Source organism: Canis lupus, chromosome 20 (assembly GCF_003254725.2).
Source record: "Canis lupus dingo isolate Sandy chromosome 20, ASM325472v2, whole genome shotgun sequence".
NCBI lineage: Eukaryota > Metazoa > Chordata > Mammalia > Carnivora > Canidae > Canis > Canis lupus.
This window is the reverse complement of record NC_064262.1, coordinates 29512928-29527609: the sequence shown is the minus strand read 5'-3', so window position 1 is coordinate 29527609 and position 14682 is coordinate 29512928. Positions and strand designations below refer to the sequence as shown.

At 38.6% G+C, this 14682-nt stretch overlaps 1 protein-coding gene across 4 annotated transcripts in view; it reads left to right on the top strand.

Moving 5' to 3' along the window:
• The window catches only part of PTPRG (protein tyrosine phosphatase receptor type G), a 705078-nt gene that overhangs the window by 171094 nt on the left and 519302 nt on the right, over positions 1-14682 (top strand). For all 4 annotated transcript variants that reach the window (XM_025456409.3, XM_049097815.1, XM_025456410.3 and 1 more), the window contains exon 2: positions 5812-5916. In XM_025456409.3, coding sequence (XP_025312194.1) covers positions 5812-5916 — 105 coding nt within the window. The remainder of the gene's footprint in view (positions 1-5811; positions 5917-14682) is intronic.

Sequence of the window (14682 nt, the reverse complement as noted above, 5' to 3'; positions counted from 1 at the left end):
TTGAGGTGGTGTCTACAGCATTGTGCCCTATTGGGCATCTATTGTGTCTCTCCACTTGTTCCATCACTGTGATCCCAATTCCTTGAAGCATTATCACAATACTACAAGCCCTCTTGAGCTTTCTGCTGACAGATGACTTCAGCTCCATTAACCATAGTAGGCTTGGTCCTGTAGAACTTGATAGAATATATGTTTGTATTGCACTGACTCCTCCCTCTTGTTAGTCACACGATAACCAAAGGCAGATTTATACTTATTGTCTATTACAAAAATTGAAAATACATATTTTCATAAGCATGCTCCATTTTTAATTGTGTAATTAAGTTGCTGACATAAGCAAGTATGCAATTTCACATTAAGGTAAGGATCCGTAAAGGCATGTATTTGCATAATTTAATTTTCTGCACGGAAGATATTTAAAATCAATAGCATGATTCATAGCCTTACCATATCCTTGCCATGCTGCTGTTGGTTGGCTGTTAGAGTTTAGAAGAGTACAAAGAGTATTAAAATTGATTGAATTTGGTGTGCTGAGTCTGTATCTTTACTTGGGAACCGCAGATTGTTTCATTTTGCAAATCTCTGCTCCTTGCCAATAAAATATTATGTTGCTTAATATACTCAATATACATTTTTTGACTGCTGTTCAAATAATTTCTAGAAGTTGTTTTAAAAAATGTTATTATATAATTAAAATATATTTGAGGAGGGGACTAAAGATTTTGTTTTGTTTTAAATTATGCAAGTGCCTTTCGTACATGATTATATTCTTATGGAAAAAGAAATCACACGTGACTGATGATGGAGTAAAAGGTTAAACTAAATATAGTTATCTTTAATGAATAGTTTATGTGTTTCAAAGAAATCTGGTGCCAGGGTGATAAAGTCCTTTGCTTCCCTGTTCATTTCTGAGTTGTCTCCCTAAACAATTGCTTATGAGGTGCTTGGGATCATTCCTTCCAGCTTCATGTTTTTGGTGTTTGCCTCTGCGATAGTGGGCAGTGACTAGATAGTGAGAGGGTAGGGAAACGGTCATGGTTTTGCTTGTATAAACACACCCATATACATACACATGCTCTTCACCCCCACATGGACACCATCATCAGCCTTTACATTGTTCACGTGTGTGTGTATTCACTCACCCATTCTTTCACTGATTATTGAATGCCTGCTATATTCCAAACTCCATCATGGTCGGTAGCTTGAGAATCTCCTTATCTCCAGGGAGTTTAGAGCCCCTCGGAGGCCATGCAGCATGTTCTTCAGAAGCAGGTGGTTTTTGTTTTTGTTTTTGTTTTTTTGGTCTATTCCTCATTTCCTATGTGCAACCTACATTGTATCTCAGTACTTTGGGGGGTATGATGAAGATAGGGGATAATCCACCTTCCTTGGGATGGCCCTGCCCTCTGTGTTCCCTCTTGTCCAATGGTCTGTATCCACCCAAATGACACCTCTTCTTTTTGTCCCAAGGGAACTTCCTTTTGGTAGTTCTGCTCAGCTGAGATCCCTACACCACAGTACGCTGCATGTGGATGGCTGGGAAGTTAAACTACTCTTTGGAGTGTGTATTCCGTTACACTGCAATGTCAGTGGAGGACCTTCTGGTGTTTACCTCCCTTGTTTCTTGAATCGGATATATCTTTGTAGGTTTGCTTTTTCCACTGAGTGTTTAGTGGGTTTTGGGAAACTGGCAAGTGTGGGTCCATGGCTTCTATCAAGTCTAATTAAAGATGAATCTAAGGACTTGGAGATTTTCACACTTACCTGATGAAACTTTAGACTCTGTTGCTTTGCTTTTCCAGCAGGATGGGTAACACAGCTGCCCACACAAAAGCCACTCCAATGAGAGATGGTCCTGGCAGTCCTTTGTTCCCTACCCTAGTGTTCTCAAAGGTTCCAGAAGATGAAAGCACTTCCTTTTCAGGAAAAAAAAAAAAAAAAAAAAAAAAGGACTAGTTGTCGATACTGTGATTCTAGATAACATCTTCTGTACAAAGTATAAATTAATATCCTTGAGGATAACTCCATTCCTCCTTTACTTTTATTTGTGAGCTTTCTGGTTCAGTTTAGATGTAGCTAAATTCTGAGGTTGACGCCATATTGGCATGATTTCTACAGTTGGCAGTTCATCTCTGCCTGGCTAGCCTTTTCCCAGTGTTAACTTAGCGTGTCAGGTTCCAGGCTGTGAGGGTGAATTGAGAATGTCAATGTTGAAGGGGATGTCTGGTTGAGCTCAGCAGGGAAGTTTGTGTTTTTTATCTCTAGTTCCAGAAGAGAATCACCCAAACAAAAAAAAAATTTTTTTTTTCTTTATAATACCTGTATTCCATATATTGGTACTACCCCAGATCAGTTGAATCTGAATCTCTGGTGGTAGGGTTTAGGGCATAGATGTTTTTATTTTTCTTTGTTTGTTTTGCTTTGTTTTATTTTCAAAGCATCCAGGTTGAGACTTAGAGCTCTAGTCCTACAATGGTCTTTTATGGAGAAATTGATGATCAGGAGTAGAGTTGACTCATTTGAAGGTCATCAAGGTCACCTTTAGTGTGATTTGGGGATCTTTTGTATACAAGGGACAGAGGGGTGACCTTTCACAAGTACTTGGTTATATAAAATATAAATATATATGTAAAGTGTTCCACGATATCAATTTCAAATTACCTTTGTCATGGGCTTAAATTTTGTCAACAGAATTGATCTATAGATTTTGTTTCCTATAGTGTGGTTACATTTTTGAGGTCCTCTGCTGCTCACTTTCTGCGTGATCCCCAACCAGGATCCTGAGAGGCTTCAGGATCCTGTTCTAATACTGGCAGGAAGAAAGAAAAATCTCTTTAATTGGCTGATGTCCCCATTGCTAAACAGATCACTGGGACCTGGGGCGAGGTTTACAATGATTGGCTGCCTTAAGTTGGCAGGGATGGGGTGACAGGACATGGCTATGCATTGCATGACTTTGGGGTGTCAGGAGTCTCTGCAACAAATTTCTAATATATTTCTAATATATTATTAGGTATTTTAAAAACACTCTATGAGAAGGGGTGCCTGGCTGGCTCAGTTGGTTAAGTGTCTGCCATCGGCTCAGGTCATGAACCTGGAGTCCTGGTCAGGGGAGCCTCTGCTACTCCCTCTGCCCCATCCCCCTGCTGAGGCACACACCTGTGCTCTCCCCCCCACTTGCGCACATGCTGGAGCTCTCTCTCAAATAAATAAATAAATTCATTCATTCATTCATTCCTAGGGAAAAAAAAAATAAAACACTCCAAGCCCAGTGCTGATTTAGTTGCTCTGCTCACAATGTCTTATGTTTTTTGTAACAATGCTGTGAAGTTGTTGCTACTTTTACTTCCACTTAACAAACAAGGAAATTGAGGCTCAACCCTGTTCCCCATTTCCTTGTTCAAGACAGTGTTTTACTCCTTACCTTGATAGAGGAAGGATTATTTGGGAATAATTGTTTAGAATGAACTAGCTCTAAGAAGCATATTAGACAGATACATAAAAAGTTTCCCACATGCACAGAAAATAAACTGAACAATTATTTATGTAGCATGCTTTAGTGGAGGGAAAAAATAGATTAGGAGTGTAGGAGATGGAAATTTTATTTTTGATCCCTAGAAGCTCAGAATGGTCAACTTCTTGGAGCTTTGCATGGCTCATCTGCAAAATCGTAGGATGGACTGGATGGTGGATACCTAAACCTTCATTATACTTTAAAAATGACTAATGAGCAAACAAACAATATTGGGTTTACTTTTTACATGTGTGTTTGAATTTTACAAGATTCTGGCTTCCCCATAAGGGGGGCGGGGGAGGGCCTAATGTCTATGGAATATCTTTAAGCATTTTTTTCTCTTAAAGCCACTCTTTGGAGCTGACATGGAAGATCTTCCACCTCTTATGATGGGTTATGGCCTGATAAACTCATCATAAATTGAAAATATCTTAAGCTTTTTAAAAATGTATTTAAGACACCCAACCTATCGAATGTTATAGCTTAGCCTAACCCGCCTTAACATGCTCAAAATACTTATATTAGCCCACAGTTGGGAAAGTCATCTAACACAAAGCCTAGTTTATAATACAGTGTTGAATATCTCATGTAACTCCTTGATTTTGTATGGGATGTGATGTATGTATGTATGTACAGCATACAATAATGCTATATGGATGCTGATGATTGTAAGTGTGTTGGTTTCCACCCTCGTGATTGTGAGGCTGACTGGTAGCTACTGGCCTTTGCTGCCCAGCCTCACAAGACAGGATCCTACCCTACATATTGCCAGCCCAAGGAAAAGATCGAAATCCAAATTTGAGGTTTGGTTCCTGCTAAATGCATATCAGTTTTGCAGAGTTGTAAAGTTGAAAAATTCCTACTTCAGTCGGTCATAAGTTAAAGACCATACTTTCTTTTTTTTTTTAATATTTTATTTATTTATTTATGAGACACACACACACACACACACACACACACACACACACGCAGAGGGAGAAGCAGGCTCCACGCAGGGAGCCTGATGTGCGACTCGATCCCGGGTCTCCAGGATCAGGCCCTGGGCCCAAGTTGGCGCTAAACCGCTGAGCCACACGGGTTGCCCAAGACTGTACTTTCTACGTTTCCTAATTTGCCATCGTGGTGACATCATTATCATTACTTTGGCTAATTTGGGATGGAGAATATATTGTTTTCCTGGTGCCATCTTACTCTTAAATTGAATCTACAGTTCCCCTAACCATTTTCCCTGCTTTTTCAAAGCACACCTGATTTTGTTTGGGTGCATTTAAATATTAACATAGACAGCTGGGATGCATGTTTGAAGTGTAATTCCATTTCATTTTGGATTCTGGGCACCTGTAGTATTTGTCTACTTACATGCCAGTGTATTCGGGTGTGGGCTCACAAGAATAGAAATTTACATTCATGAATTGGCTGGGAGGGGTGGGCTTCCAACACTATATCAGGCAGTTGGAAGCTCTCTATAATGGTGGAGAAGATTGGATTCATTGTGAGTTTTCAAAACATACACCATTAAATGGAATTTCTTTTCGGAGCAATGTTGGCTTTGTGGGTTTCATGTTTCTTATCTTCATGTGTAACAGGTGACTATCTGGGGTCCAAAGGATATGGAGGACTGGTACTTACTATGGTCAGTCTCCCAGGCCTTAGACTGGGAGGTGCTTGATGGTAGAGGCCCTGGCTTTGATGTGGGCATGCTTATGTGTGATTCCCTGATGTCTTGCTTGCTTACCTGTGTTACCTGGGACCAGTTCCTTAGGGTGTCTGAGCCTTAATTCCTCCATCTGTAAATGAGATGGGATGACCCCTTTTTCTTTGAAGATCAGATAAGGCATAGAGGCCTCTTGCATCTAGGACATACATAGGCTTATACATGTAGTCAGAACAAAGACCACAGGTTCCAAGTGTGCTGTTACTAGTCCTATGACCTTGGGTAGGTTAAAGCTACTTAACTTCTCTAAGGTTCGGTCTGCTTATCTATAGAATGGGCTTGTTATGGGCTTCACTGGGTCTGTGGCCCGGTAGTGTTCAGATAATATATTATATGTAAAGTGCGAGTGCACCATGCTTGGTGGCACAAAGGCTCCTTGTAAGCTACTGTTAGTATTAATATTCATCCTGGAGGCCCATTAGTCTCGCTAGGCTACCCTATTCTTTTTCTGTAAAATCAGTAGGTTCTCTTCCATTACCCTTGGGGTGTGTGCTTCTAGGAAGTCACCTGTGGTGTGTTTGACACTCTTCCTCTGTCCAGTGGAGTGAAGACTTTGACTCATTGTGCTCTCCCCCTCTTCCAGCCCTCACAGAAGGCTACGTCGGGGCCCTGCATGAGAACAGACACGGCAGCTCGGCGCAGATCCGCAGGCGCAAGGCTTCAGGAGACCCGTACTGGGCCTACTCGGGTGAGTTGATGGGTTCCAAACCTGGTTTGCACAGGCCAGTTGCCATCCTTTTAAGCTCCCCAGAAAGGACTCTGAATCTCTTTCACATTGAACTTATTTGTTCAGACCTTTTTGTAGTTCACTAAGAGTTGAAACACTCCAGCCTGTTTTTCCTCAAGGTTATAAGTACCAATTTATTTCTTCCACCTGTTTTCTCAACTTGCTTTTCCCCCTCAATTTGCATTTGTTTCTGAACTTTACTTGTTAATGAGTTATTGTACCAAACTTGTAATTTCCCAAAAGACACGGTCTTTTCTCTTCTGTCTTTTCAGTAGCTGTGATTTCGGAAAGCAGAAAATACAAGGCTAGTCTTGAGCTGCTAAACGTCTGCTAAATATTACAAAGCGTCACATATCAAAATGATCTGTTTTGCTTTAATCTAAATAATGCAACTTTATTTTCAAATCAGATCTCGTTAGTTGAATATATTTCAGCCCTCTATGGTATTCTGCATTTCTTTTCATTGTTGCTTTTAAGCTTTTAGCCTTCCAGCCAGGGAAGACAGACAGCATTGTTAAAAATATGTTGAATATTACATTGCAAATAATATTCTTACATTCTAAGTGGAGAGAAATTAAGACCTGTAAGAATATACAGATGTTTCTGGATTATATTTCCAACAAGTACCCAAAACATATAGGTGGATTGTTATTTCTAAAAGAGATTTTGATGCTCCAATATATATGGAAAATGTATTATAGCTAATTAAGGAGGAATGGTTGAAGAAGATAGACCATTTTGGAAATTACTTTGGCACTAAATAATTCAAATAATTTGTCTGAAAAGGCTTGAAGCCACAAGGTATTAGTATTAATAATAAATCTGTGTTTATGCAACGTCATTGCATATAGATTTTAAAGGCATTCTTTTCATAATGATGCTCTGGTTTAAGTCCCGAATTTCCACCTGCAAATCTTGTTAAATTTATGTCAGTGTAAAATTTATAGGCTTGATCTTTAATTACACCTTATCTATTGGCTTTTTGCATCCTTTTGTCTATTGATAAATCTCCTGCCCCTACAGGGAGAATAGCCTATCTGTTTTGTTTTGCAAGGAACAGATAGTGATTCTGAAGTCTTCCATCACACCCAACTCCCTGTGATTAGAATTATCTAATTAGAGCCTTTTTGTCACCATTTCTGATAAATGAAGGAAATTGTGAGATGAAGGCCAAAATTACATATATATATAGCTTCTTGCCAAGAAACCTGAAGAAAATTTATCATTTTGTACTCTGTGGCTCTGATACCAGTTAGGAAGAGGCGTAAGTGGCCTGCTATTTACAGTTCATCAATTTAGAATAACAATGCTGTTAGTCAGGAAATTGGAAGTTATACCCCATCAGCATCTCCAATTCCAAATGGCAGTGAAGAACTGAAAGTCCTAAAACTTTTCCCATTATTCAGTTAAGAAGGGATGTAAGTGCTGCAGTCTTTGGAAGGGAGCAATTCTTGATATCCTTAGCTCCAGTGGACTTAATGAGTGTCCATTTTGCATTTCTGGAATGGATTTGGGAGCTACCTCTATAGGTGGATGGGCTAATAGTTCAACTTGAGGCTTTGACACCCCTTTTCTGTAAAAGCCAGACAGTAAATATCTTGGGCTTTATAGGGTGTGGTGTGTTGGTTTCTCTAGTAACAGCTCAACTTTGCCAGTATGTGCAAAGGCAGCCATCATAATCCTAGATAAACTGGCTGGGTTTCCATAAAGATGTATTTATGAACACTGAAATTTGAATTATGTGTAATTTTCATGTGTCAGAAAATATGATACTTCTTTTTATTTCTTTTGTCTCATTTAAAAATATAAAAGCCATTCTTAATTTACAGGCTGTATTAAAGCACATGGCCAGTTGGATAGGGCATACAGGCTATACTTTGCCCACCTGTCTTCTCGATGGGATGTGACAGTCATATGAGGAATCCCCCAGAAGATACAGATTGGTTTGGAAGAACCAGTGAAGTTATTTGCTTAGGGACGAAATGGAGAAAATAAAATGTAAAAGGAGAAGAAAAGAATGAGACAGGTATCAATTAATGGTACATAGTCCTCATACTTTTACCAGGCCTTTCTGAAAATTCCACATTATCAGGGGTTGCTTCACACCAATTTGGGAGAATATCGATTCTCCTGCCAATAAGACTTGGGAGCCATCAGAGACACTCCTTAGCATTTGGCCAGTAGACAAAGACAGGTCAGAAAGGGGTTGTTGTCACTTATGACATTTCTGCCCAAGGCCTTGAAACCACAACAAAGTAGATGTGGGCTCTTAGGTGCAGCAACATACACCTCTAGGTGTAAATGCTGCCTGAACAGTGGGGCTGCTGAAAGAAAGACTTGTTGTTTGTAGGAGGAATTGTTTATAAATTTAGCAAAAGTGAAGCAGGCCATTTCTGAAGATGAGTTTGATGGTTCAGATTTTAATTTCATGACTGTAATTCACAGATGTGTCTTAGTTTCTCCTAAGATGATACTGGTTTGTTGGGTATGTGGTGTGTGACAGTATGAATTTTGAGGTCACACAGACTGTGGCTTAAATATAAGTCATAATATCTTTATGACACTGGGAGGACATTTAATTCCTTGGAGATGAAGTCTCTCCATCTTTGAGTTGTGGGTAATTAACAATACTTCCCTTGTAGAGTTGTTGTAGGGATGAAATGAAATAATATGTGTGAAAAATCTAAGATAGTTTCTTGCATCAAGTACCTAATATTCCTGCTGCTTTAGACACTATTATTATTTTTGCTGCTGTTGATGTTATTAGTGGGATTCTCAGTGGGTAACTGTGATGGACAGTGGGTGGGTACTAGGTTGTCCTGAGAGCTGAGTAAGCTGAATTTCGTCAGTTATGATTCACAACAACTCCCCATTAATTTTTGGGAATGAGAAGTTTAAACAGATTATCCTCAAGTTCAGGGCTTGGCCAACTATACAACCTGCTGCTGGTTTTTTTTTTTTTTTTTTTTTTTTTGAATAAAGTTATATTGAAACACAACCATGCCCATTCCCTTGGGTATTGTCTGGCTGCTTTTGTGCTGGGGTTGAGTAGTTGCTACAGATTGACCAAAAAGCCTAGAATATTTTTATCTGACCCTTGAGAGAAGTTTACCAATTCTTGCTCACATTGAGATAGCTTTGGTTTTTGAGCAGATGTTAGCCTGACTCATAAACAGAACTGTTCAGAGATTTGGAAAATGTATGTATATATATATATATATATATTTTTTTTTCCCCCTCCCTTGCATTTTCTCTTGAGCTGGAATATCCTCAGCAAGTCTCCTAGTTAGCATTCAGAGTGAGTCTGGTGATCCTGCTTTTGGAAAGGACTTGGGAGGAACAAAGACATGAGTGGAGTGGGATGTGCTTCGGGAGATGGATCAGGAAGATGGGTGGGTGTTGGTGGTTTTGAGGCCCCCCACCCCTGTATCCTCCTGAGTAGGTTGGTTTTGTGTGGATGGGGTTTGGTGCCTGATGGTGACCCAGTTATTTCACTGGCACCCTATCCCAGTCACTTGAGGAGAGTTGCAGAAGTTTTCGAGCTGTGGAGATCTGTATTTAGGATATTGTCATCACAGTAGTTCATTAATATCCGTGTAATTTTTACATTAGGACTAACCAAGTTATTTCATTTTGTCTGTATCACTTTGGATAATGCACATATCTTCATTATATTTGAGATGCTAAAATCTTTACGTCTGTAGGCTTATTAGACAGTGCCATTGTGAACACTTACAGCTTTAGCACAAGGGACTGTTTATTGAGGAAATACGTACTCTGGTCCCATTAGGATCATCTGAAGATAGGTTTTCTCTCTGGTTCTTAATTTTGTCTACTGTAAAAGAGAGGGTCATAATATCTGAGTTCAGTGTGAAACTATTATGGATAGGAGTTAGGAAGTAGAACATAAATGTAAGATACTATTATTGTTCACTGTTAATAGCTTTGTAAGTTGAAGACTACTTTATGTCTTTGGGTTTATTTTCCTTATTCCAAGACAGGGCTAAAAAGGGGAAAAATCTCTTTCTATATTGCATATAGAATTAAACTGGAAAAAAAAACCCCTAATAGATTGAATCAGAGTTTCTCACTGGAAATATTAAAACAATTTTTCTGTTAGGTTTACTTGCCTTAAGACACAGATCTTTTTCTGTGTTACCTGAAGTGATGACAGCTCATGAATTTTGGAATTTGCCCAGAACTTCTGTAATTAATACACAAAAAGTAACAAATGCTAGGTAGGTCATTGTTGCCGGAAAGGGAAATGAGAAACAAATCTGGAGCAAGTTCAAGGGGAAATTGGAGGCATTTTTATAAAGCTCTCTGTTTTTTTCTCCTACTCGTCAGAGTCTTGGAGGAAAAACAGGTTGTGGTTTCTCCTCCCATCCTTTTTTTTACTTCTCCCATTTGGTTTTGTGCATTTCGAATAATCAATATCTCATGTTCCTTCGCTATAGCAAGATTCTGTGAATCAATACAAGGGGGACAATTCTCATCGTTAGAGGAATCCAAAATTTCCCGCAAGAAGTGTCTGGTGTTGTGCTGAGAAGAGGCCCAGCAGGATAATTCTAAGAGGGATTCCAGCTGTGGCCAGGACGTTGTAGGAGGGGACATCCAAGGTCCCTTTCAATTGTCCTGGGTTTGATGACTTACTCAGCTGTAAAATGGAGATAAAGAGGACATACCTTGCTGGATGGCTTTGGGGATTAGAGGTAACTTCTATAAGCACCTGGTATAATTCTTGGCCTCCGTTCTGGAGTGGAATACGTATTACCCACTTGGAGTTTAATTATATGCCACCCCACTACATTATTCATATAAACATCTCGTTTTATAAGGCACATGCATGTGTGTATGTGGTGCATGTAGGTGTATGTTTCATTTCCCCAGCTAAATGTTGAGTAATTCCATAGGTTTTTTTTTTTTTTTCCTACTGGGTATCAGAGTATCTCATTTTATGCATATTTAGTGGATATTTTTCAAGTAGGTGAATGGATGTATAGATAAATGAACTCCTGTCAGATTCCTGGCTTGGGAACTCACTAAGGGGATCCTGCCATGAAATTCAGGTAAAACAGTGGGTGATTTACAGAAGATTTCACCATTGGATCCTTTTAAGTAATCAGCTCCCCTGGTAAACTAAAGGTATAATTAAATTCCTAAAATATCATTTCCATGATTATTTTTAATAATGTCTATAAAGGGTAAAGCAAAATACACATACCTGCAGAAGCCTGCCTTTGTCATTAGAACAATGGAAGCCATTATAGAACCTCAGAGTTTGATATTAATATTGTATTAATTGTTCTTTTCCTAATGTTTCCTGTGAAGTTTCTAAAGGGAATCATTTCCCTAGAGACACTCTATTTGCAATAGAGAGCTTATGATCTGATGGAACCATACCATTGGGGAGGAATCAGTCTTGAGATTCATCCTTCCAAGTGTAATTCAAAGTTACCTTTATTTATCGTGATGTCTAGCCTGACCCCTCTCCCCCTTATTTATCCATCGAACACACTTATTAATTGCTTACTGTAGGGCAGCCCCAGTGGCTCAGTGTTTGAGCGCTGCCTTCAGCCCAGGGTGTGATCCTGGAGACCCGGGATCGAGTCCCATGTTGGGCTCCCTGCATGGAGCCTGCTTCTCCCTCTGACTGTGTCTCTGCCTCTCTCTCTGTGTGTCTCTCATGAATAAATAAATAAAATCTTAAAAAAAAATTGCTTACTATATGCCAGGTGTTATACTATAATGGGGGGTGGTGTCCAAGAAGCTCCCAGAATTGCTCCTGCCTGATCCCAGCTGTTAAAAATGGGCAAGTGTTTGCCTGAACATGTGGAATCTTTGAGCCATGAAATGATCTTGTAGTGACTGGGGAACTCAGAGTAGCTCTGTAAGTCTCAAGCCTATGGTAGGTTGGAAACAGTTGAGGGAATAATGCAGAATGTTGCACCTTGATGGGTCTTACAGTATTCTTCCAGTGACCTAGAACATCTATCTGAGGGTGATAGGGAGGCCTTTAAGGGTTTCATGGTGGGAATGGACTAAGTTGGTTTTATATTTGAGTAAGACCTCTGGTTGAAGGGTTAAGGATCTGTCAGTGGTGGAAGAACGCAGGATGAAAAATGATGGTGTTGTATCATCAGAGATTTGAGAGATAAGAGGAGAGAGTTGATGGGAATTCATTACCATTAGTAAGTGGTTGAGAACACAAAGTCACTTGTCTAGGATGATCCCTGGAATGGTTGAAGATGGCACTACCTTTAATTTAAAATGAGTAAAGAGGAGTGGAGGGTTGGCTGTGAAGGTAAAGATTTTGGACTTGAGCCTATTAAGATATGGTATAGTGTTTTGTCCATACTTCTTACAGTCTTAAACTTGATGCTTCTTGAACAGGACCTTTATCTGTAATGAATCTTGGTATTTCCCTGTTCTTACTTAAATGTTTTGGAATAGGAGGACCTCAAGGTAGGGAACACATTGTAGAACAAACTGTTTCTTCCTATAGGTACTCTTTTTCTTTTACACTTGATCTGTGATTACAAGGATAGATAGGGTGAGAAAAAACACATATGGTCACACACTAATCAGGACTTTATGTATAAAAGAGAAAAATGTGTTGCCATATGCTTAAGATACCTTGAGCATTTTTCAATACTTGGCCGAATCTGGCTTCCCCCGCCCCCACCTGTTGGAAAGAAACTGTTCTCATATCTTACTGATGCCTTCTTTTTTCTTGTCTTTTTCCTCTTTTTTTTTAAACTTCTAATCTTTGCCACCTGAGTTCTTAAGTTTTTTGGCATCTTTTTCTTTAGAGATAGATTCACAAATGTTTGCACAGTTAATGGATGCTATTGTATGCTGTAAGAGGACATCAATAAATTCCTTCAGGTCCTTGTGACCCTTTGAAAAGCATCTTAGGAAGGTGAAATATTGTTCAGTACTGTGTTGGTATCAAACAATATATATCAATGATTACAATTTTAATTGTTGCTATGATGGGACATTTAAAATGTGGCTAAATGGAAGACTGAGACTTTGGGTTTTAAATTGACTCTGAAGGTAGCATGTTGGTAGAGTCTTTTTGGAGGGCTCTTTGGCAAAATCTGTGAAAATGTTAAATATTGATAGTCTTTGATCCAGCACTTCTGTTTCAGGGAATTAGTCTTTTAGAAACACTTATACACATACCCAACATGACATTGTGTTTAACAGCCTAAGTAACCGTAAGTAGGGATTTGGGGTAATTGTAGTATATCCTATGATGAAATTCACATTAAATATCCACCAAAATGAAATAGATATATACATTAGAGTAATATGGTTAATCAGGTTTCTATTAATGAATAGAGCTGAGTGGTCTGGAGACTATACACAGAAGTTAATTGTGATTATTATTGAGAAATGAGGGCTATTGTCTTTTTTACATTTATATCTATAATGCTTTAATATCTTAAAGAATTATATCGAGAATATTTAAATTTCTTATACCAGTCCATTCATAATATTTCCTGAAGTAATCCTTTTATTTTTGAATAGTTGATTGGCTTGTATTAAATTTAGGCAGTTTTCTTTATAACATTTTTTAAGAGAGAGGAAGAAAGGAAAAATTAAAGGAAAGCCAGAAGGGAGGCAAAAGGCCTTTTGTCTCTTTAATTGGCTGTGTCCAAATTTTTTAGGTGGAACATTTCACTGGTATTTCAACTTTTATAAAATACTGATATGAACCATGCAGAAATTAATGAACTGATATTGACTCAGTTTGAAAATGAACATCAGGATTTATTGAGCAATGCAGTAAATATTGGCCTGGGCAGAGATAAGGTCAATATTTGCTTTGATACAACAGTAAGTCTTAATATTCAATAATCTAGAAATTTACTGTTTACAGAAGGTATCCAGAGTTATCTGTAAATATATGTTTTTCATATCTGTGATGAATCAATCAAATATCTTTTTTCTTGGTTACAAATTTGAAAGGATGATGTTCTCTCCTTTGAAACTAGCTTGTTGGGGGCAGTGGTGGGGGGAGTGTGGGTTATTGGAAGGATATTATTTTAAAATTTCAATGGGAAAATATGCCTAGCCTCATACATGCCTAAAAAAATTGGAAAGCAATTATCTGAACGTGCTATGTAATTTATGTTAAGGCAACTCATCTTTTTTCTTACCTGATACTATATACTCATTTATTAGATCTGATTTGGTTCATAAAACCCAATACCCTGACTCTATAAAACGGGGAAATGTTCTGTCTTTCCCATTGGATATTGTTAAGTAATGTTACATGGATTTTTTTTTTTTTTTTGCAAATAAAATGTCATTGATATATATCATGATGAGTAACACTTTACTGACCTCTCCCAGGTTGAAATTATGAAGTTGAACTGCACTTCCATTCCTTATTTTGTTGTCTCTTCTCTCATTGGGTGGGCCTGGTAGTAATATTAAAGGAAGAGCTGTCTTCCTGGCTTGTGAACTTTTATGACTGCCCATCTGTAGCTGGTATGTGTCTAATATATGCTTAAAGATTGAATTCTCTCCCTGTTTATTTAAATTCAGAAGGGAACTCAGTCCACAAGGTTAAGTATAATTCATTTTGTACCCAAGCAGAAATCTTATAGAGTCTGGTTCTGCTTGGTCCACCTTGAGTGTTCTTTCAGTCTGATGGTGGCATAGACTGGTGATGTTAGCCTTCAGTGGTTTTGTGAAGTGATCCTGAAATTAATC